The 23,857-nt window shown below is 43.8% G+C and overlaps 1 protein-coding gene across 13 annotated transcripts in view; it reads right to left on the minus strand.

Annotated features, from left to right (window-relative positions):
* Positions 1–10,359: 10,359 nt before the first annotated feature.
* Positions 10,360–23,857, minus strand: part of Mmaa (metabolism of cobalamin associated A) — a 28,437-nt gene continuing 14,939 nt past the window's right edge. For 11 of the 13 annotated variants that reach the window (XM_029532530.1, XM_029532524.1, XM_029532529.1 and 8 more), the window contains 6 exons: positions 21,816–21,938; positions 17,881–17,988; positions 17,104–17,274; positions 13,756–13,841; positions 11,969–12,118; positions 10,360–10,888 (listed from right to left, as the gene is read on the minus strand). In XM_029532530.1, coding sequence (XP_029388390.1) covers positions 10,601–10,888; positions 11,969–12,118; positions 13,756–13,841; positions 17,104–17,274; positions 17,881–17,988; positions 21,816–21,938 — 926 coding nt within the window. In that variant the 3' untranslated portion in view covers positions 10,360–10,600. The remainder of the gene's footprint in view (positions 10,889–11,968; positions 12,119–13,755; positions 13,842–17,103; positions 17,275–17,880; positions 17,989–21,815; positions 21,939–23,857) is intronic. The other 2 variants (XM_021220580.2, XM_029532531.1) reach the window with 1 other exon arrangement.

Here is a 23,857-nt window from a genome sequence, read left to right on the forward strand (position 1 = left end):
CACAGAAACTGACAAAAAGATGTGCAATAAAAAAAAAAAAAAAAAAAAAAAAAAAAAAAAAGGTGGGCCAGGGCCAGGCTAAGCCGTGATTCTTGGTGGTTTAACTATGTCACAGGCATCTGACTTCCTGCTGTGGCTTGGATAAGTATCCCCTGAAGGTCCTATGTAACAGCGGGATGCACAGAGTGGTGATATAGGGAAATTCTGTGTACCATTCGAGAGGTGACACCTTAGGTCATTGGGCCATACCCTTGATAAATGATGTGGCACTCAGTCGCTCACTCTGCTTCCTGCCTTGGAATTTGACTGCTCCAACATGTGCTCCCAAGGCTGTCATCTGCTGCCTTTGCCAGCACCAGGCAGATATGGGCACCATGCCTCTGAACCTCCCAAACTGGAAGCTTGTTAGTTACATCAGGTATTTTGTTCTAGTAACTCTTAGTTGACTAGAATACTTAATATTTTCAACATAGAATGATTTTATTTGGCTATAATCTGAAAGTAAGTAAAAGAGCATCACATGTGCAATGATAATTAAATTCCTAGCACAAGTTGTTTGGGGGACACATTCAAATCCAGCGATGAATCATTCAGGATCACAGTAGTTCTGGAAACCTGTGTGTGGTGGTTTGAACTTGCTTGGCCCATGGAAAACAGCACTATTAAGAGGTGTGACCTTGTTGGAATAGGTGTTGCCTTGTTTGAGGGAGTGTGTCACTGTGGGGATGGGCTTTGAGAGCCTCTTCCTAATAGTGTCTTCCCCATAAGTTTGGATCAAGAATTAGAACTCTTGGCACTTCCAGCACCATGTCTGGACTCTTCCATGTCTACCATGATGATAATGGACTGAACCTCTAACACTGTAAGCCAGCCTTTATTAAATGTTATCCTTTTTAAGAGTTGCCTTGGTGAAAGGGGATAACATTTGAAATGTAAATAATAATAAAAAAAAATCTAAAAAAAAAAGCCGGGCGTGGTGGTGCACGCCTTTAATCCCAGCACTTGCGAGGCAGAGGCAGGAGGATTTCTGAGTTCGAGGCCAGCCTGGTCTACAAAGTGAGTTCCAGGACAGCCAGGACTATACAGAGAAACCCTATCTCGAAAAACCAAAAACAAACAAACAAACAAACAAAAAAAAAAGAGTTGCCTTGGTCATGGTGTTTCTTCAGAGCAATAAAACCCCAACCCCCAACTAAGACACCATGGCATAACAGTCTGTATATTGTTAACAATATGTAGCTGCATACTTGGAAATTGTTGGGAATGTGTTGTGTGTGCGTATGTGTGTGTGTGAAACTGGTTTCTAGGTAATACATTTATCTTAACAAATTGTTTCTAATCCATGGATATTAGTTTCTTTTCTGCTGCTGTGATAAAATAATCTACCAAAAAATGAACTTATGGGGAAGACAGTTTGCTCTGGCTTAGGGTTCCAGAGGAAGGAATAAAGTCTGTCATGGTGGGGAGGATGGGGGGGCTGTGGGGCTGTGTAAGGGGGATGTGACGAGGGTGGGGGCGGGGTGGAGGATGTGGCGGGGGCGGGGTGGAGGATGTGGCACAGAGTGCAGGATGTGGTCAGGAGGATATGGAGACAGGTAGTTAGGGAAGGCATGTTGGCAGGTGTGGGAAGCTAGCCAATCCCATTGCATCTCTACACAGGACTCAGAGAGAAGACAGAAGTAGGGCCAGGCTATAAAACCTCAAGGTCCGCCCCCAGTGAAGACTTCCTCTACCAAAACTCCGCCTCCTAAAGGTTCCATAACTTTCCCAAGCAGCGCCATCAGCAAGGGATCAAGTGATCAAACGTGTGTGTCCATGGAGGACACTGATGTGCAAACTCCACGGTCCTATTGAAAGATCGGTGAAAATAATGGAAGAGGAGTAATACTGGCTGCTTAAACAAGTCACCCCTTTATCTCCCAACGGATTGATTCAGGGTAAGAGCGAGCATCACCGCTGGATCTACTCAGACCTCAGGACATGGAGCCGTGTTCCTGATTAATACACAGGAAGCACATCCATACTTCATTCCATGCCCTCCTCACCAATAGACTCTATTTAGTCTCTTCCTCAGTAATTCTGTTGCCTCCCAGAGTTGAACAAGCCAGTCAGATTTCTGCTAAGAACTTAAAATCTGGAACAAAAAATCTGAGGTATTAAATTGCAGCTTGCTGGGTTTTTGATGGTCTACATGAAAATCAATTATGGCTGAATCAAGTCTAAAAAGTTACAGAAAAGAGATCGACGCCCTGCCGGAGGTCACGTGGTTTCAACGCAAGCCATGGCAGAGGCAGTGTGGGTTCCACAAAGCACTGACTCCATTCCTTTAGGAGTGGGTTTCTTTTTTGTTGTTGTTGTTTTTTGTTTTTTCGAGACAGGGTTTCTCTGTGTAGCCCTGGCTGTCCTGGAACTCACTTTGTAGACCAGGCTGGCCTCGAACTTAGAAATCCGCCTGCCTCTGCCTCCCAAGTGCTGGGGTTTCTGCAGTTTGAATGTGGTGTGGCTGCATGTGGAGTTTTTCGACTTTTGTTTTTGTTTGTTTGATTTGTATCTTGTTTGGTCTCCTAAGTTTATCTTGTTTAGCTCCTGGATCTGTGGCTTGATGTTTGTCATCCATCTTGGCTCACTCTAAAACATTATCTCAATTTTTAAAATTCTCTTCTTCTTCTTCTTCTTCTTCTTCTTCTTCTTCTTCTTCTTCTTCTTCTTCTTCTTCTTCTTCTTCTTCTTCTTCTTCTTCTTCTTCTTNTCTTCTTCTTCTTCTTCTTCTTCTTCTTCTTCTTCTTCTTCTTCTTCTTCTTCTTCTTCTTCTTCTTCTTCTTCTTCTTCTTCTTCCTCCTCCTCCTCCTCCTCCTCCTCCTCCTTCTTCTTCTTCTGGAACCCACAACTTGTGTGTAGTATATTTCGATATTTTCCATGGTTCCTGAATGCTCTGACCTACCTTGTCATCTTTTGATGTTTCATTTTAATTTATAAGTTTCCAGGTGACTGATTTTCCAGCTCCCGGATCCCAGTTCTTGGCCATGCTAGTCTGTGAGGAATCCATCGAAGACTGTCTTCATTTTTTGCTAGTTTTCTATTTGTAGCATTTCCTCTCCAGAGCTTCATGGTGTGCCTCTGCTTATGTGGTATTTCTTTACCTCCACTAGAGTCTTTAACATATTAGTCACAACTATGTCAAATTTGATCATTCTGATTGCCGTATTTTCTCGGGCTCCAGTTGTGGTGGTTGCTGTGTCTGGTCACACTGGTTTTCTCTTGCCTTTCGGGATATTGATGGTTAGGGGTTGAACTCTGAACATATTTATGGGCGATAGGAACTGAGATAAAATGTTATCTGAGAAATCAGCTTAAATGAAAGACTTATTTAGCTTAGGGGCTCAGAGGATTGTCCATAGTCACTTGGCCTTGTGGTTTTAGGCCTGAGAAGAAGCAGATAGTAATAGCAAAAAATGTGCATTTGCACAATGTCACTTACTGTCTATCAAGGGATGAGAGCCAGTGAGTGACTGAGAGGAGGGAGAGAAGGAGAGAGCAGAAGAATGAGAGAGGGAGAGGGAAGGAGAGAAAATATGAGAGAGAGTGGGTGTTCCCAATGTACTCTTCAAATGTAAAATGTGCCCGTGCTCAAAAGCAGCAGTTCCCAACCCTCCTAATGCTGTGGTCCTGCAATACATTCCCTCATGTGGGGAGCCCCAGGCATAAAATTATTTCCATTGCTTCTTCATAACTGTGATTTTGTTACCTCTGTGCATCATAATGTGAATATCTGTGTTTTCTGACAGTCTTATGTGACCCCTCTGAAAGGGTCATTTGGCCCTCAAAAGGTCAAGACCCGCAGGTTGAGAACTGCTGCTCTAAGAATATCCATGCCTCCCACCATAACCCAAACCTTCAGCATGTGACCCCTCCGGGGACATTTTTGATGCTTTTCCTTGAGAAGGGAGCCGGCCTTCTCAAGGGCTTTACAGGTTTAAGACAGAAGCCCTTACTTCCTCCATATTCTGAAGGCTGAGCCTGAAGCCCTTGCTTCCTCTGTACTCTGAAGGCCGAGCCTGGAGCCCTTGCTTCCTCCGTACTCTGAAGGCTGAGCCTGGAGCCCTTGATTCCTCCGTACTCTGAAGGCTGAGCCTGGAGCCCTTGCTTCCTCCGTACTCTGAAGGCCGAGCCTGGAGCCCTTGCTTCCTCCGTACTCTGAAGGCTGAGCCTGAAGCCCTTGCTTCCTCCGTATTCTGAAGGCTGAGCTTTGCCTTTTGCCTTTTGGGTTTTATGAGATTCTCTAAATTACAAATAAACCCATCTTTTCTTTAGTTCTCTTGAGCAGGTCAGCTGTGCAGTCAAACAACCTGTGGAAGCAGTTTACTGCTTCCCCCGAGTCACAGAGGGACTCCCTCAACTATACAGAGCAGGCTGGGGGAAAAGAATTTAAAATCTACCAGCTTACTAGAGATAACAAATAGTACTCAAAAGATACCAGGATTTCTTGAACTATTCGACTTTAGGTTATTGATCCTTCCATATTTTCAGATGTATCTTCACTATAAGGAAAGGTCAATTAGTAAGAAGGAAAAATAAGCAGTCCTTAAAACTGGGTCAGGTAAGACCCTTCCCAGTAGCTAAGAATGTTATGACCATACCCGTTTGAACACGTGACAGCTGAATGTATAAACTCTATTTTGCTGGTATGCTATCAATCATTAAACATTTTCATTATGAGCACATTGCTTTTCCATGCGGAAGCCTGCACATGGTAGGCCAGCACCATAATTGAACTAAATCCCTAGCTCCCTGATCTTTCACTCTAAGACAGCCCAAACCATCAATTTCTAAGTCACTTGTTCAAAACAGAATTAAAGCATCTGTTCTAAATTTGTTCTGTCTGCCTAGCATCCTACTTTTCCCTGTATTACCAATGCTCTCCTTGTAGAAACTGGGCTTTCCCCAAACTTCGAGTGTTTCCTGGTACTCATAGAACCCTTGTAGAGACCTGAAACTGTCAGGTAAGCTAATCTGAGTGCTTCCTTGAGTCCTTTGGACTCAAATGTGTAGAGATAGGAGACATCCTTCCTCTGCTAAGTCCTGTAGGTTGCCTCATCTCGAGCTATGTGGGAGAACCTAGGAAGGTGGAGCCAGGATGCACAGAATGGGGGCGAGGAGGAGAATCCCCCCCCAAATCTGTGTTCTTGAGGCTGGCTGTGCCCCCACTCTTCTCCCTGTGTGGTTAGATGAGCAGTTCTTTCTGCCCACACAATTACATGTGCCATTTCTAGCCTACATGATCCAGAAGCCGATAGAACTGACTTCTGTTTTGTGTGAGGTTGATTATTAACTTCTAAAGTGTTACCTTCTAGCATAAGCAGAAAGTCAACAGAGAAGTCCCTCAAGATACTCTACTACAAAATACCAAAGCTAAAGCTAAAGAAAGGACTTAAAAATGAAAATACCATGGACCTTCCTATCTGAATTATATGCAGGGCCTTACCTGCTCTGTACCATGGAACGGTCTATAAATGCAGATATCTGTCACAGAACTGACTTATAGAAAGAATAAAATAGAGTTCATGAAGTGCTTACAACTTCTAAAATAGTACTATTCGAATAAAGAATGGATCATGCATCACTTTTAAGAACAGTGCCTTGAGATTTATTTCCTAATATCACTGATGTTCAATTTCTTCTTTTGTAAAATGGGGGTGTTATTGTTCTGGGGGAGCTTGTGATTTAACCTAAGGTGATCCTATCAGAAAATTAACAACTGCCAGCCATTGAGTATTATTTATGAGAGTTAACTTGCATTTGTGGTTTTGTGAAGCAAGTTTTCTGCAGAAAGCAGAGGGGTTCCTGCATGTAGAAATACTGAAGAGCAAAACTTGGTTATGTCTGCTTCTTAGTTACTGTTCTTTTTCTGTGAAGAGGCACCATGACCAATGCAACTCCTATAAAAGAAAGCATTTAATGTGGGAGGCCTGTTTACAGTTCCGGACAGCTGGCCCATCCCATGATTATCGTGGTAGGAAGAACGCAGCAGACAGGCAGGCATGGTGCTGGAGAAGTAACTGAGAACTTTACATCTTGATCCACAGGCAGCAGGCAGAAGGGAACTGAGACTGGTGTGGACTATGAAAACCCCAAAGCCCACCCTCCAATGACACCCTTCCTCCAACAAGGCCACATAATCCTTCCCGAACAGTTCCACTCCCTGGTGACTAAGCGTTCAAACACATGACAGCTGTTCTCTTTCAAACCACCACACCTGCTGAGATGACTTTATCCTTGAGGGAGTTGATCCCTAAAACAATTGCATTCTTACAGAACAAGATACAGGATAAGGCTAAAAAGTGGCTTTGAAATTCTTCTAGATAGCTATAGAATTTTCTCCACACTTTGATGATGACATCACAGGATTTCTTCTGTGTTAAAAATAACATTAGTTTAAACACTTAATCTTGCGAAGAGTAGAAGACTTTTTGTGCACACTTTTTTGTACACACCTTCACGAGACTAAAGTGGCCAACAAGGTCAATTTTCCCAATTTATACTATTGCTTTATACCTTATCACACATCAGGTGTAAATATTAATGTTCTTTAACCTATGTCATCCACATTTTATACTCACAAATAACTCTATCATATTCAATCCAATTATTTTTATGTTATTTATATAAAACATACCATAAATGATAAGCAAATAAATCAACCAAAACTTTGAGTTTCATGGGACAGTAACTATCATTCAGGGTTCACTCCAAGTAGGATTTTTAAAAAAGACCTTAAGTTTAGTAATTGGCTAACCAAGGAAATAAAGTAGAAATTAAAATAGCTTAGAAACTTCCTGCTTGTTGTTCAACAAGGAAGATCTCAATTTGTCCACCATTTTCTGTCTTACCAAAGGGATAGCACTTTGCTAGTTAGTTGTGTTATTTAGTGAGTGTTCATGTTGCTCATAATTCTGGTACTATCCTGAAGTATGTAAGCACCTACACAGAGAAACCCTGTCTCAAAAAAAAAAAAAAAAATTAAAGCCAGACACGCAGGCTTCAGGCCAGGCCACAGAGACCTTGTCTCCAAAAACAAAAATAATCGAATTCTAACAGGAGTTTCAGAAATGATTTCCTTTCCTCCTCTCCATGGAATCCATAACTTGTATGTAGCATATTTTGATCTTTTCCCATGGTTTTTGAATATTCTGTTCTGCCTTACCATGCCCTGCTTCTGCTTCCCAAGTAAGTGGATTAAAGGTGAGTACCACTATGCCCAGATTTCCCCCTTTTACTTGTCTTTAAGAAAGTATGTCTGTGTGTTTTGCCTGCATATATGTATATGTACTACGTGCATGCCAGGTGTCTGAATAAGTCAGAAGAAAGCATCAGATCCCTACGAACAGATGTTTGTAAATCACCACACAGGGACTGGGAGCTGAACAGAGTCCTCTTCAAGAATATAAATTGTTCTTAACCACTGAGACATCTCTCCTGCCCTGATAGTTATAGGTTTAACTAATGAAACTAACCTGCAAGAATTTTTTCTAGAAAAAAACTATCTTTTTAAGACGGAGGAAGATTGTACTCATTTGACCCTGAAGCTTCCTAAGAGGCAACTACTATTTATTCTCCAATAATGGTATCCAGATACTCCACGTTCAGCTCTGGTTGATGGCACAGCATTAGTTACTGTAAGAGTCGCTGGGAGTGTAGTGGCCAGAGCGTGAGTGATTGGTCAAACAGCTGGCTTTTTCTTTATTATTCAGTTCCATATCCAGCCCATGGTATGGTAGCATTCACATTTACTGTGCGCTTCAGCCAAAGTTCTCTGGAAATGCCCTCAAATACATGGTCAGAGATGTGTCTCTGGGTGATTAAAAAGTCATCAAATTGACAATTAGTATAAACACCACAGGATCATCATTTTCACTTAACTGTGGGAAAACTGAGCAACTGGCAGGTTAAGTGGTCTCGTCCATCTGAAAGGAAATGAAGGTCTGTAGTGGGGAAAGAGCCATGATAAACATCTATGTGTAACATTTTAATCACTGCCTGCCCTTTATCAAGTACCAACCATGTCAGTTCTCATTTAATTCTCTGAGTGATGCCTAAAGTAGCTACTGTACCAAAGTTTTACAGATAACAGAATTGGTAAATGTGGAGAACTAATTTTCTTAACTTGCTTGTCTGGTCCATGATAGTTACATCAACACACAGCAATTCGAAACTGCTGCATTTGACCAGGCCAGATGCCCAGTAGAACTACTGTAGAACTCCTATTGGGGACAAAGAGAAAGGCAAGGATTATTGAGCTTAGCAAAATGAAGCTGACTTAAAGAGAAAAAGAAACTAGAAATACTACAGTAGTATAGCAAACCAAAGAATGGGTGAAACATCCTTTAGAGATTGGTCTCTCCCAGCCACAGGAGGGGGTGGGGCTTATTTCATAGTTTTATAACTACATATGCGTCATTTCAAAGGATATGGAGATCAAATGGAGGTCACCTTGCTAAATTTAGTGCTGATAGAAGCCACCCACCCCTTCTAGCTTTCTTTACAACGCAGTGGCACCTCATCACCACCGACACCACCACACATGGAAGGTAGTTATTCCCTGCAATAGCTTATTTAAGGGAAATTATGAGATGCCCAATCGGGACGTTTCTAAGCATCCGGTTTTCATCTGATAGGTTTAATGGTGGTCCTTACTCAAATCAAGAATCTCTCCTGGCTCACCTCCCTGAGCATCTTATAACCTACATCTATAACATAGGTATGCCAAGCCCACAGATTTTACATAAATATCAGTGAGTGCTTGTTAGCACTCAAGAAATCTGACTTTAGGTAGGAACCAGTAAGGTTGGAAAGAGTAATCCTGACACATTGTGTAAAATATCCTAAAGAGTCCAGAATACAGTATGTGTAAAACTGCTGAAAGGGTGTTTTATTTGGGAGACATTTTATACCTAGAAATAATTTTACCCAAATGTACACAGTTGTAACTGCCATCAAATAGTTTAAGTCATTCAAAGAATTAAGCAGAGCTGGGGTTGTAAAGGTAATCATAAAATATCATCAGAACATGATGGTAGTAATAAAACCATGGAGAAATTTAAATTATAAATAAAGGTTCATGTAGCTTTAGGGATCCACAACTTTAGCATAAAATAGCAAACAGTATTTCCTATATGCCTCCATGATAATTAAATCATTTTCCTGAATAATTTAATCCTTACCAACTCCTTAGGTTGTCCACCAACCCCATTTTGCCAGGTAGGAAGCTGAAGCCTACACATTAGGTTACATGTTCAGGCTTAGAGTAGTTGATGGGGTCTGGTTTAAACACAAAGCCTAAACTGAGAGGTCAGCCTCTTGCCTTGTGGTGCGCTTCCTCTGTAGATCTGATCTGTTCTTCAGCATCAAGAAAATGTACATCCAGCAGCTGGGGACACAGCTGTTTGGAAAGTGCTCGCTGTGCAAGCCTAAGGGTCCAAGTTTAGAATCCCTAGGACCTCAGGACCCACACAAAGTTGGGTGTCACGCTTTGTACCCATAACCCACCACTGTAATGCTGTAGGGCAGAGGACAGGACCCTGGGGCTGAATTGCTGAGCTTGATTCAGAGAATTTTTCTTTTAAAAAGAAAGGTGGCTAAGCCAGGCACAGTGGTGCACACCTTTATCCCAGCACTCAGGAGGCAGAGCCAGGTGGATCTGAGCTCAAGATCGGCCTGCTCTACAGCATGAGTTCAAGGCCAGTTAGGGCTACATAGTAAGACACTGTCTCAAACACAAAACAAAACAAGTGGACAGCAATAGTACACAAACATACCAACAATGACCTGTTGCCACCACATGCAAGTATACAAAGTGTGTGTTTACATATATACATATGCACACACACATACAAGTAGGTCTAATGTGAAGTAAATTGGCCAAGGAAAGGCAAGTAGAAACAGAAATATTTCATAATTTTCAAACTAAGTGACCCTGAACTGTCCTAATTCTACCTGAGTCTCTAGGGACCTTGGGGCCCAATTCTGTAGCTGATTTTCCCTTTCCACTGTCATGGAGACGACACCTTCTAAGTCCAGCCAAGTGGAGTTAAAAAGTTGGACTCACATCATCCCAAGTGTTTTGTTACAAGTATACATGGCCACTTCAGAAATTCTTAGAATAGTCTGGTACACTAAATGTCAATCAGGGCTTTCAATTCTAAGAAACCTGCTGTGTGTTGTTCTAGCCTCTAAGAAGTTTTCAGAAATGTGGTCATTCTGGCTTATATTTTCTCTGGCAATTCAGAGAACAGAGAATTGATGTAACCATTTCAAACTGTAAGGTCTTCTCTCACCTCCCAAGCTTCCTCCACTTTTGAATCTTGAGAAGAAACTCTTAGCAGGCCAGCATGTCAGGGCATAAGGAAGGGCTACAGTGGAACCAGTCCCACACAGCAGGGTCTCCCAGCTGCTGTGTGTCTAACCACACCACCCACAGCTTCAAGGTTACAAGCAGTTCCCAGCCGGGGCACGATACAGGTGTAATGGCATAAACATGCAGGTGATATTTTGGATATTCAGCACTCAGGAAAACTCTGCAAAGTGATTACACGGGATAAATTTATTAGTGTCTGCTTTTAAAAGCTTTTAGCAATAAGTCTGCTGCTCGTCCTGGGGAGAGGGCTCCACTGAGGACCTCTCTCTCCATCAGGGGAATCTGTTCTCGGATGCTGGGATGGGTCTTGAAGTGTTCTAAGACGTTTTCCTGAATGAGATTCCACATCCAGACTTTGTGCTGTGTCTGTCTCTTGGCAGCCAGCTCCCCACTGGCCAGCATTTGGTGCTGAAACTCTCTCATTGTGTCCCACATCTCAGTGATGCCCTCACCACTTCTGGCAGAAATGCGAATCACCTATTGAGAAAGCAGAAGCAGAACTATTATGTCACAAGCTGTCTGCGACTTGCCAGTGAATTCTTAGCATTTACAGAAACAAAAGACCGGAATGGGATGCTGCTGCTCCGTCAGAGCGGCAACACTGGCGTACACTGCAGCATGCACGCTGGATTACTAATAGCCTGGCAGAAGCAAGACACCTATTTAAGGCCCAATTCTTAGCTCAGAAATAGATTTTAACTTAGGATGGCTTGGATAGATAGATGATCAAGGGAATCCCAGAGAACTTTTGCGCCTCGTGGGATAGCAGGGTTCCCTGGGGGGGGGGGGGGGTTCCCTGGGGCCTAGGGGCCAGAGATGAAGCCAAGCTGAGGATGAGCTCCCTTCCTTGTCCTATCAGGGCAAGGCTGAGCAAGTGCCCAGCACCTCCATGGACAAGATAGCCACCCCCACACAGGAGTCACCGGAGAAGCCCACAGTAGTAAAGGGCTCACTGCTCTCACAACGTAGACAAGCTGCCAGAGTCAATGTGAGTGCACTGCTTCCCACAGTACTTTTCTTCATTTTCTTAACTCACTGAAAATAACATGACTGAAGGTCCCACATCGCAAGCCTTTGCTCTGCTCCCCAAATCCTAATATACTCAGCCCATTAGTATTCCATAATTTTTTGTTTGTTTGTTTGTTTGAGTCCTGGTTGTCCTGGAACTCACTCAGTAGACCAGGCTGGCCTCAAACTCAGAAATCCGCCTGCCTCTGCCTCCCAAGTGCTGGGATTAAAGGCTTGCGCCACCACTGCCCGGCTTAGTATTCCATAATCTTAAGGACAGTTCCTTTAGGACTAACCTCCTTTTACTTCTAAATGGTTTAATGGGTGCTGAGCAGGCTTAGCTGTCACCTCACTCTAGTTTTTGGCATCCTGTGGTTGAAAGAGTCTATTTAAAATTAGTGCTACAAATCTGGCTTTGTCATAGTTTTCCAAAGTGTAGTCTTTACATTCAAGCAAAGGCTGAGTATATGTCTAGCATGAGACCTATGTCCTCTCTGCTAAGGTACACAGTCCACTCAGTGAAGAACACAGAAAGGAACACGAGCCAACCTTTGGCCTCCAGACTTCCGAGCGCCTACGGAGCAACTTGAGTGCGCTCACATACTCTGCTTGGATCCTGCGGGCTGGCACAACCAAGTCTCCATCAGATTTAGTTATAACAACCAAATCTGCCATTTCAATTATCCCCCGTTTGATGCCCTAGAGAGAACAGAAGAAGCACGTTTATCAGAAGCATCCCATTTGCTCCCAACTACCCTGAGAACAGGACAATAGCAGATGCCATGACTCCAGTCACTCTACTGTCATTTCTTCTGTCTTTCTGAGATCATGTGGCAGAATAATAACTGACAAGAATTAGCTAAATGTACCAGCCCTTGGAACTATGGAAGTCATCTGTAAAATCCCTTTCAAATTTACAGACTAACTTGGTGAGATCTATCCAGATGCTGAATAGACAGATAATCAAGATAAAACATGATGGTGACAGGAGGCGGCTCATAGCATCTTATGGAGACAAGAGCTAGTGGCCCAGCTCACTGCAGGGAGTGAGGGTGAGTGGTAGGTTGTAAGCTAGTCACCTAGCCCGAGCACAAGGAAGGGAAGTGACTTGATCAGTAGCCTACCAAGGAAATAAGGCAAGCTGAGAGTACAAAAGGGGATGGAAGCATATAACCACTGAGTCGGGATGAACAAAACGTTCCTCCAGTTGAGCCAAGGGGACACACAAGGGTGGGGGGTGCTCACTGACTGGTTCATGATGTGCCCAAAGAATGATAAGTCGCAGTAACGAGCATCTCAGGTTCTATGCACTGCCCAACGTAAGTCCCAAAACAGACCATTAACCAGCATCACGGTCCCCTTCTCTTGGGACAACCCCTCCCACTCAAGAGTCCTTTTTCCTCAATAAAATCAATTTTCACTTGCTCACCCCTCAACCAGTCCTTATTCTTCATCAGCATGAGACAATTAACTCCATAATCATTGTGAGTCACTCTGGTGACTGTTGATTACCTAACACCTTAGTCCCCTGGGTTAAGCCTACCACAGCCAAGAAAGGCTCTATCACTTTAAGAAAAAAAAAGGAATCAAAAACCCTTTCATATAATCATGGGTGTGTCTACCTCTCTCCCACCCACAGAGTCCCCAGCCCTTTGCACAGTGTGTGGGTGTGTCTAAGTCACACACACACACACACACACACACACACACACACACACGCACACCCTTTCTGTGTGTCTGTTTTTCATTAGGCTAGAGTATATCATAAACCTGATTGTAGAATTTTCCTGAATTTTGTGAGTTATTCCCACGAATTATTGCACCTGAGAGGAAGTGGGACCCTTCAGCTTTTCAGCTCGGCGGTACCCATCACCTGGAAACCCAGTTGGGGTCTGTAGTGAGGGAAGGGAAGGAAGTGTGGCAGACTTGGGCTGGCTACTGATAGACTGACGGAGGGGGAGGGGGAGAGTGCTGTACTGTTATACAATGTATGCTACCCAACAGTGTCTATCATATGGATTACTTCTGAGCCAAGCCTTGTACAAACACCTATGATGCTGTGGTCTCTATGGACCAAAGCCCTCCATTGACTCCCGTACTTCTGTGCTGTATAGGGAAACGTTTAAGTTGTATGTGTAGCTCGGAGTCACATCTTTTAGTATTGTTAGTTGAGAAAAACAAACCACACATACAGAGAAACAGCCTGTGGCCTCGTGGCCTCTAGCCAATGGGAATGATGTTACTCAAACACTACCTTCAACTTAATTTGCAATAATATTACACTGCACATTTGTTCTTTCAGAGATTATGGGAGGCCGAAGCACCAAAAATCTTACCTGCAGTTCATCCCCTCCTGCTGGAGGCAGCAATAAAACAAACATATCGACCATGTCAGCCACAGCAAACTCCGATTGCCCTACACCTGGAAATTTAAATCACAACTTTATTTAAAATACTGTTTTTGCTTTTTTCAAATTTACTGGCTCCTTTACATTCTGTTTCACTTAATTGCTCATCTTCACGGTCATACATTTAAAGCCCTGTTGCTATAACTCAGCATGGACTTGATAAAGGAAAAGCTCCTTTGCTCAGGGGATCCTCGCAGACAGCATCCTAGGGGAAGACAGGGCAAGCGCGCTGATGCAGGTGTCCTCCCGCTTTCACAAACGCCATTACAGAGGTCTCATGGTCATCACCTCATCTAATCCTAATTACTCCCCAAAGGCCCCACCTCCAAATGCTATTAGCATGAACTTGGATTAAGTTGCCAGCACACCTTCCTGCTTCTCACCAGGTGGATGCTTGGATGGAGACCCTCCAGACTTCAATTCTCTCCTGCTCTTAAAGCTTTCTCTTGGCCTCTCTTTCATCAGGAAGTGGCTTGAATCCGGACGGACTCTAGTCTAAAACCATGTCTGCCACTATGTTCATCTCTTTTCGACTTTCCACCTTTATGCAAACCCCCAGTTCTCTCCTCTTTAAACATTCTTGGAGAGACCTCTTAATGGCAGACAAGTACCACTGAAGGGTCTCATAAAAGCCATCCCCTATGGAGCCGGAGAGGAAGCTCAGTGGTCAAGAGCACTTGCTGCTTTTGCAGAGCCAGCTCTGTTCCTACATTACGTAGTTAGTGGCTCACAACTCTAGTTCCAGGGGATCCAACATCCTCTTCTGGTCTCTGTGGGTGACAGGAACACACAGACATACATGCAGGCAAAACGTGTACACACACACTCACACACACCACACACACACACACACAGAGAGAGAGAGAGAGAGAGAGAGAGAGAGAGAGAGAGAGAGAGAGAGAGAGGAGCTACTGTCACCAGGGCACCCACGTCACAGAGGAGACTAAGGAAGTGCCCTCCATGGATGAACAGATGCCAGCTTAGCGTCTACCAGGTTGCAGTTTCCTTGGAGCAGTCATGCTGAAGAGAGCTCCTTTCCATCCTCTTTCCTGAAGCCTCACTCAGCCACCACAGACCTTCTCGCTTTCTCTATATGGTCAGTTTTCTGGGAAACCTTCCTTGATGCTCAGTGCCTATGCTTTGATCCACAGCCCCAGCTCAAACGCTCACCTGGAAACTCTAGTTGTTGCAGATACTTCTGCTACCTACTGTGTGTTTTCTTTCTGCTACCTACTGTGTGTTTTCTTTCTGCTACCTACTGTGTGTTTTCTTTCTGCTACCTACTGTGTGTTTTCTTTCCTCACCCTAGAGGCCAGTGTGAGGTGTCCTGTCAGGCATCTGAGCAGAGAGTGATAGTAAAGGTGGGCAGAACGGCTGCAGGCAAGTCATCTGAGGGAGACAACGTCAGCCGGCTGTGCCTCTTCTGGGTCCCACTTTATGCTTCTTATCCCCTCTCCTTCCTCCTGTCTGCCACCTTTCCATCCTGAGCAGGCTTGAGGCAGACTCCATGTGAAGGGTGGAGAGACATGCCAGAGGCATCCCAAGGACTGAAGGTGTAGAACTAGATTTGTTCTCAAGCACCTGCCCCAGGGCTTCTTCACTTACCAGACAGCAACCCCTCTTATCTGAGTGGCCATTCTCATGAGTCTCTAGGACAGGCAGCCATACACAACTCTGAGATAACACACTTGGCTTTTATCTTGCCCTCTCCTCTCATTCTCCTCCATTCAATCTTAAATGGTGGACTTTCTAAGGCTGTTAAACATGTCTTCAGATCCTTTGTGGAAACCCCAGTTCTCAGTAGGACTGCAGATGGAAATGGGGCTCTACAGTGTTACATGAGGTCATGAGGATGGGGTGCTAACCAAAGGGAAGGAAGGCACCAGGGTGCGTAAGCCTGAGAGCGTCCATGTGAGAGCACAAGAAGGAAGCCATGTGCAAACAAGGGAGGAGAGCACAGAGCAACCGTGCTGGCGCTGGGCCTCAGCTTCCAGAGCTGTGAGTAGGCACATGGACGCGGTCTAAGCTGCTCAGTCCCTGTTTAGGACAGTAATCCCAGTGAACCAATATGGCTACTTTCCATGATTATCCCCACTTTCCTTCACTTAATGTAAACCAAATTTATAACTTAGTGTGGAACTATGACCCACGTTGATAACTTTTAGGTCTGTATTTACCACCCAGTCTCCTAAAACAATATCACTTGGACACCTAAGAAGCATGTCACAGCAATGTATTGGTAACTGAACTCATAGTGTTTTGCCTTCTCCTACCTGCCATCTTCCACAGTGTTCTCTACAGCTCCATAAAGCTTCCTTCTTCATCTCTTATACGTGTCCTGCCAGCTTACTGTCAATGCTTTTGAATTATTTCCTCCTCTCTGGTCCTATGTTTACTTGATGTAGTGTTCCCCATTTCCTTTCTGATTGACACCATAGTTTAACTGCCTTCCACCTCCACTCTAAATGTTCTAATCATTCTTCATTCTGCTGTGGAGTTCCCTCCAAACATATATGTGGCTTCCCTTGTTCTAGCTTCCTACTCCTTTCAGAGAAAATGAAAACTTTGGCAGAGCATATAAGGAAAAACTGCCCCTGGCCCCTGTTGCAAGCATCTCATTGCCCGCAGTACTGTGAGTGGCCTGAGCAAGCTGCACCTCTCCGAAGGAGTCATGTTTGCTCACTGTGTCTGTGCAAATATGCCATATCCCCTACCATCAAATCCCACCCTCCCTCCTCCAGGAAGTCCTCACTGATTCCCCTAAACACTGGTTTGGGTTCTATCATATACATTCATCACAAAGTAAACCAAAAGGTTGTCTCTCCACAAGAGTGTGAAGTACTGGGGTTCTCGTTTGATGCATATATATATATATATATATATATATATATATATATATACACACACACACACACACACACACACACAGTTATATGCACTGCATTTGTGCTATGGAGGAAATAGCCAGCACCATGCTCCCACGCGTGCTGTGGTGCTGTGATTTACTTCCCAAGGTCATTCAAGTGCTGGCACATAGAACATGTCGGCTTAGATATCAGCTGTGCAGACACAGGGCTCACTTTCACCTTTTTCATGGCAGGCTCTTGTGAGTAGGGAACATAGCCCATGTACTCACATTGTCTGTGGGGCAATACCTTGGATCTAATTATAGTTCATATCTGCTGAGTGAACTAAATGAAGTCAGTTGTTAGTCATCTTTAAATAGCACTCATTATGAAAGTACACTATTCTTGTGAAGTAGAGTATTACACTCACCGACGGTTTCAATAAGAATGATGTCATAGCCCCCTCCTTCACACAACACAATGGCTTCATTTGTGGTCCTTGTCACCCCTCCTAGAGTCCCACTGGTAGGAGAGGGCCTGATGTAGGCATTCATATCTCTTGACAGCTCAATCATCCGGGTTTTATCACCTAAGAGGGACCCTAAAACACACAGTTACATTTTACAATCATGGAAGAGCTGTACGGGCTAATTAACAATCAGCAAACTGCAAGAGGACGTGATTTACGGTCCCTCTTCCCAAGCCTGAGGTGTATGTCACATTACTGAGTTCTCCTCTAGCTCACTCTCTACCCTCACACTGCACTAAGTAGTGGATCATTGCAGGCTCCTAGAAACCAACAAGGCCTCCTTGAATTGACCAGAGATTCAAATCTAAGCCCCCGATGCCCCAGGCAACACCCCTACCTTACCTTCCTTGACCAACGTTGGCATTCCAGCCCCAAGCCAACCCTCCGGCCCAGCACTGTGTCTCTTCCCTGCCATCTCCACATTGGTGTGGCTGCTTCTTTGCTGGTGTCCTACTAGGACATCTGGTCACTAATGGTCACCAGACTCTTGTCACTAATTTACAAGAGGTCAAATCAGGGTCCTTGCTACTTCATTTTGGGGTGTTATTTTTACCTTCCCAAACCCCTCCTTTCTTACATAAATGGAATAATAAGTCATGCTGAGGTTCAAACGACATTACACAGGAATGGAACATGTGCTTCAAAACCTGGTAACATAATAGACCATATCTATCTTACACACACTACAGTCTCTTCCTTCAGAGTCTTTCTGGAACTTTCTCATGACATGTCCTTTGCTGTAAATCTGTACAGTACACAGCAACTGCTCTGCAATCTGCTGGCGCCCTGGAGGACATAAGAAAATTTTTGGTGACCCTCTCCTTTCCCTTTTACCAAGACAGGCTCCCCTCCCCATTGCCTTCATTGTACAGAAGCATTTTATCAGCCTTATGCTAGTCTGTTATTTCTCACCTCCTCACCTGCATGGAGCGCACAGTAAGATGGGGACTTTCCTACAACATATCTCAGGTTCACAGCATTTGTTTCATTTCCTTCATGTGATGGTTTCCAACCAGGGTCCGCCCCTCCACCACCCCACAGGAATCTGCTGTATCTAGGGACAGCTTTACCTGTCACAAATGGGGCAGGATGCTACTGCACATACCACAAATCTCTGCCACCAACAAAGACTTGCCATCAGTGTCACCAAGTGTCACCAGTGCCAAGGTTGAGAAAATGTACTCTAGCTATAGCTTACATTGCCTGCCTATGACCTCATCCTGAAGCTACTGTACACTGATGCTAAACAAAGTGGTTATCGTAGTACTCAACTGATACCCAGGGAATAGACTAATTGTATTTTTTTAATTAATTGTGGCATTTGAGCAAAGAGCAATACTTGGAATTCTGAAAGAATTAAACCCTTACACTAGTAGTACCTTTTTCTACTTCCTTTTTTTGTAATTAAAAACATATTTGATTTTAATCATTTTTAATTGTGTGTGTGTGTGTGTGCATGTGCGTGTGCGTGTGTCTACAGGCGAGTTTGTGTGAATATGTGCAGGTGCCCTTGGAGGTTGGAGGTTGGAGGTACTGGCCTCATAATCTCCTGGAACTAGTGTTATAGGTGGTTGTAAGCTACCCGGTGTAGGTGCTGGGAACTGAACGGGGTCCTCTGCATCCAGTGCTCTTAACCTTTTGCCATACAGTTACATACAAGGAATGGGGATAGTCCTACCTGACCATTTACACTCACCATGAGATAGCAAAGACTGAGTTCCTTAAAGGCATGCCCTTTTCCTTTATTATTCTACATTAGAGCCTTCTAGTAGGTACTAATTCTAGGTCACATGCCTACCATATACCTTAACTTCCTTATTTTTTTTTTTTACATAAAACCTTTCCTAAAGTATTTTCCTACAGAAATCATCCCTGCAGAAGTGCACAATCTGCTATATCTACGTATTACCCTATGGATGCTAACACACTTAACACAGCATTAGCAACTTAGTCTCCCATAGAACTGTTCTTGCCAGTGAACCCAAAATGTTAGCTGTAGTTCCCAGGGTGGTCTCAATGCTATATCACAGGAAGGCTAATGACTCTAAAGAACAAGTACAGATAGATAGATAAATAAATAAATAAATAAATAAATAAATAAATAAATGTTTATACGGACTGCAAATTCACATTTGTAACATTCTATTTAACTGCACCTATTTTTCTCTTGAATTACAGATACTTTTTTAAAACCCTAAGAATAGGACCCTTCATTTTCAGTTTGATTAGGTTAAGAACCACAACTTAGTCAGTAAAGTGGCTGTCTTGCAAGCACAAGAAAATGAATTTGACCCCAGAACTCCTAAGAAAACCAGGCCTGGTGGCCCACGCTTGTGATCCTAGCACTGGAAGGCAGACATGGACTCCTGGAGCTCACTACCAGCCGACAGAGCCTACTTGGTGGGTTCCAAGAGAGTGAGAGAGTATGTCTCAAAAACAAGATGGACAGTAGCCAAGAGATGACACTGAGGCTGACCTCTGACCTTCACTCTTGTGTCTCCCTTACACACATACACATAGAAAAGAAAGGTTAGGAGCCTCCTAGCTATGTGCTGTGACGCTTAATCACAAGATATAACATGAGGTCTGTTATTAATTTCTATTTCAAGCTACTGTTTTATTTTTCTATGGAAAATACTCTAGACCATGAAGGTGGGGAGGAAAAGGCCTTCTCACTTGTACAAAAATTAGAATCATTTATGAAAACCTTTCATTAATTTTCATGTAGCAAAGTTCCTTTGGTTGTTTGTTTGTTTTGGTTTTTCAAGACAGGGTTTCTCTGTGTAGTCTGGCTACCCTGGAACTTGCTTTGTAGACCAGGTTGGCCTCAAAGTCAGAAATCTGCCTGTCTCTATCTGGACTAAAGGCCTGTGCTAGGATCATTTAGCAATGTTCTTAAACAGTAAATAACCTAGACAACAAATTGACAAGGATTAATCTTGGAACTAGAGTATAATTTTATTTACCATTAAACGTTCTATTACCATGAACCAAACCCTTTGACTGCTCTCAGCCATACTCCTCAGTAAAGGGTAACAGTAAATAAGAACTGTTATCTACTTCTCTCCTGACCTAAGGTCTTTCAAGTATGATTGCTTTCTGAAGTACACCACAGCATGCAAAACAAACACTTTCACTAAATACCAAGTATTGCCCCTCAGAGCACGCCCTATAGTGTGACTGCTTATGTTGCCTCTTTCCCTCATAAGACATGAACTGAAGGGCTCTGAAACCCTATAGGTGGAACAACAATATGAACTAACCAGTACCCCCAGAGCTCGTGTCTCTAGCTGCATACATAGCAGAAGATGGCCTAGTTAGCCATCGTTGGGAAGAGAGGCCCCTTGGTCTTGCAAACTTTATATGCCCCATCCAGGGGAACGCAAGGGACAAGAAGTAGGAGTGAGTGGGCAGGGAAGCAGGGTGGAGGGGAGGGTATAGGAGTTATTCAGGATAGCATTTGAAATGTAAATGAAGAAAATATCTAATAAAATAATTTAAAAAAAGACATGAACTGAGCAAGGTCAAGAGCATTGTGTCATATTCACCCTATAGCATAGTCCCCTCTGCTGGTGCCCCACCTACAGAAGAAGCTCCAATGTCAGCTCAGTGAATAGCTGTAATCTGAGCAGCTTAACTCAAGAGAGAGAAGGGGGAAATGGTTCCTGGGTAGTTACAGAAAAGACTTTGTATGTTTTCTTTAAATGGTCCTTAGGGAGCTAAGTTTACATTCATTTATCTCTGATGAGCTGCAAATTAAGTGTTGAGTGAATGCATGACCTCACTCCAGCAAGTGAGTGTGGAGAGAATGTGTGACCTCACTCCAGCGAGTGAGTGTGGAGTGAATGTGTGACCTCACTCCAGCAAGTGAGTGTGGAGTGAATGCGTGACCTCACTCCAGCAAGTGAGTGTGGAGTGAATGCGTGACCTCACTCCAGCAAGTGAGTGTGGAGTGAATGTGTGACCTCACTCCAGCAAGTGAGTGTGGAGTGAATGCGTGACTTCACTCCAGCAAGTGAGTGTGGAGTGAATGTGTGACCTCACTCCAGCAAGTGAGTGTGGAATGAATGCATGACCTCACTCCAGTAAGTGAGTGCAGTGCACTGTGTGCTTGCTCTGCCGAGCGAGTGCTGTAGGGAACAGCAGTGAGCTACAGGGCCCTTCAGGGGCTTTGTTTCGCTGGACAGAGAGCAGACAGATGATAAGCTATAAACACTTGTACTTTCCCCTCAAGATTAATTGAAGAGATGCTACAACACAATGAAGATAATAACAGAGAAGCAGAGACCACTGGAGAAACCAAGTCTGCAAACAGGGCCTGGTCTTAGACATGGTCACCAAGAGGCTATCACATGCCCTTTGGCCAGCCTCATCTGCTGGCCCCTCTCACCCTGCCTGAGTAGCCACCGAGCTACCCACTAGCTGGCCCCTCTGTGGAGTGCACAACCTCCTAACCAAGTCTCAGAGTTTTTACATCACTCTGCAGAACAGAAATGGCATCTTTCAGGAGACCGAACTCATCTGGCAGTTAGAGGCCACCCAACTACCAATTCCCACTAACCTGTATCAGAGTCCCCACTAGCTGTCCAGTTAAAAAAGCCAGCCATACTCACCACCACTGGTGCAAGAAGATGGATCCACAGCAAGCACAGATAATCTGTGTCCTTGCTCAGTCAGCATCTTCCCAAAACATTCTATGAATGTTGATTTTCCTGCTCCAGGGGGCCCGGACAGTCCTATAGCAGAAAGAGGTCTGAGTTACAGCTCAGATGAAGGTATCCTGGCATTCGGGAGCCAAGGAATACAACAAAGTGACACCACACAACAAACCTCACACAAGACATTTAATAGGAGGAAAACACAGGAGACTGGCTGCCTCTTTTCAGGCAAGGAGCAAAGAACTGAGCAGGATGTATGCTTTACACAGGGTTTCTTTGGGGTGGGGGCTTTCCAGGGTGGCCTGGGATTAAAGAGGTTACATGGTCTGATCTTGGGGCAAGATCAGGGATTTGGTAGCCTGACCTTGGGCTTTTTCTTTTCTTTTCTTTTCTTTTTCCTCCTGTAAGATACAACCTGGACACTGCCCTGATTGGAGTGGGCTGGGAATGGCTGTTTGGAAGTCTTTGGGGTGGGGCCTAGCTGCTGTGCCCTGGTGACTTATAGGTCACCATAAATAAATAAATCAACATCATGAGTACTTTCATCTAGTCTATGAAAATCATAACTGACATATTTTAACATGCCTTAAAGTGTAAGTGAAAAATCTTATCTTTATCTAATTTTTGAGTAGCAGTGAGATAAAGAGGAAAAATTGCAAGTTTTGTATGATCACAAAGTTCACTTTCACCAATCAGAAGATGTGGTTTGCCCTTTTCCTGTAATGCAGATCTTTGGGAACAGACATTATTGCTTGTGTTGCGGGGTGCAGAATTTCTCCATCTGCTCTCCTCTCATCATGGTGGGTAATTATTCCACACACCCCCTTCTGCTTCTGCCCACTGGAAAAGCAATCCATTACTCTAGAAATTGCCAGTGAATGAGAAAGTAATTTTCCATACAAATATTCTTCTTTTTACTCATAACTTTAAGAAAATATCTAATAAAAGGAAATGTGAAAAAAACTACTTGTGTTCAAAATGGCAGAGAAGCACCTACTAGAGAGAGAGTCAGTCAGTCGATCATAGCAGGTGGGGTCAGTGTGTCTCATCCTTGTGAGATCCTCACAAACCCAAGGTCTGTGGGCTGTCCTGTGCTGCTCACCTTCCCTGGTGCCTCAGCAGGCTCCTCAGGACAGCAGCTACTGCAAGAGTATGGGTCTTTGCAGGTTGTTTTAAGAATTAGATGAGATTATGTTTAGTACAGTGTGTCACATACACTACAGGGCATGAGAGCTGTTCCCATTGAATAAAGGATATTAATCACAGGCATTTAACAATCTTCAAAGGTGTATGTAGTGTGTGGAAGGCTTAGGTCCTCACTACTCATGGCAGATCTCCATCACAAGCACCTTTATAGATGCTGAATAAATCTGTGTTACTTTTATTTACGATGATGATAAAATAACTGAAGACTTGAGTTAATCGGGCCTAAGATCAGGGTAGGCTATCCAGAAAGATCCAAGAAGGTCTGTGTAAGCTGCTAAGCAGACATATCCCTTGGACACTTGTCTCTTCAAGGGTTCTCTAGCTGAGTATAAGTAGACTTTGTCATGCTGGGTTTTCTCTCCAAGGAGAAAACTACTAAGTGTAGTACTCTCAAAACGAGAGTCTCTTCTTTTAGGTAGAGGAAGGACTGTAAAATGTGTCGACAACTACAGAGATTGTTTGGCTAGCTATTTGTGAAAACCATCTTTAAAGCATTCGTATCCAATCCTAGGAGGTTTGATTCTCTATGTTACCAATATACTATGATACAAAGTCCAGTACAATGTCAATGTTTGTGTGCATCTACTCACTGCCCACAAGTTCCTGCACTATCCCACCATCTCAAGTTCTTTTTAACGGAAGAGTTGGTTCAAAGCGCCTGTTTCGCTGTCACGGGACACTCTGCCCACCCAAACTGCCCTGCTGAACCCCTGCTGCTCAGAAATGTATCTCAACTATTCAACATTACAGGGTTAAAAAATGTAGCAAGCTTACTCACAATCGCAGGACAA

This window comes from Mus pahari, chromosome 20 (genome assembly GCF_900095145.1).
Source record: "Mus pahari chromosome 20, PAHARI_EIJ_v1.1, whole genome shotgun sequence".
NCBI classification, from domain to species: Eukaryota; Metazoa; Chordata; class Mammalia; order Rodentia; family Muridae; genus Mus; species Mus pahari.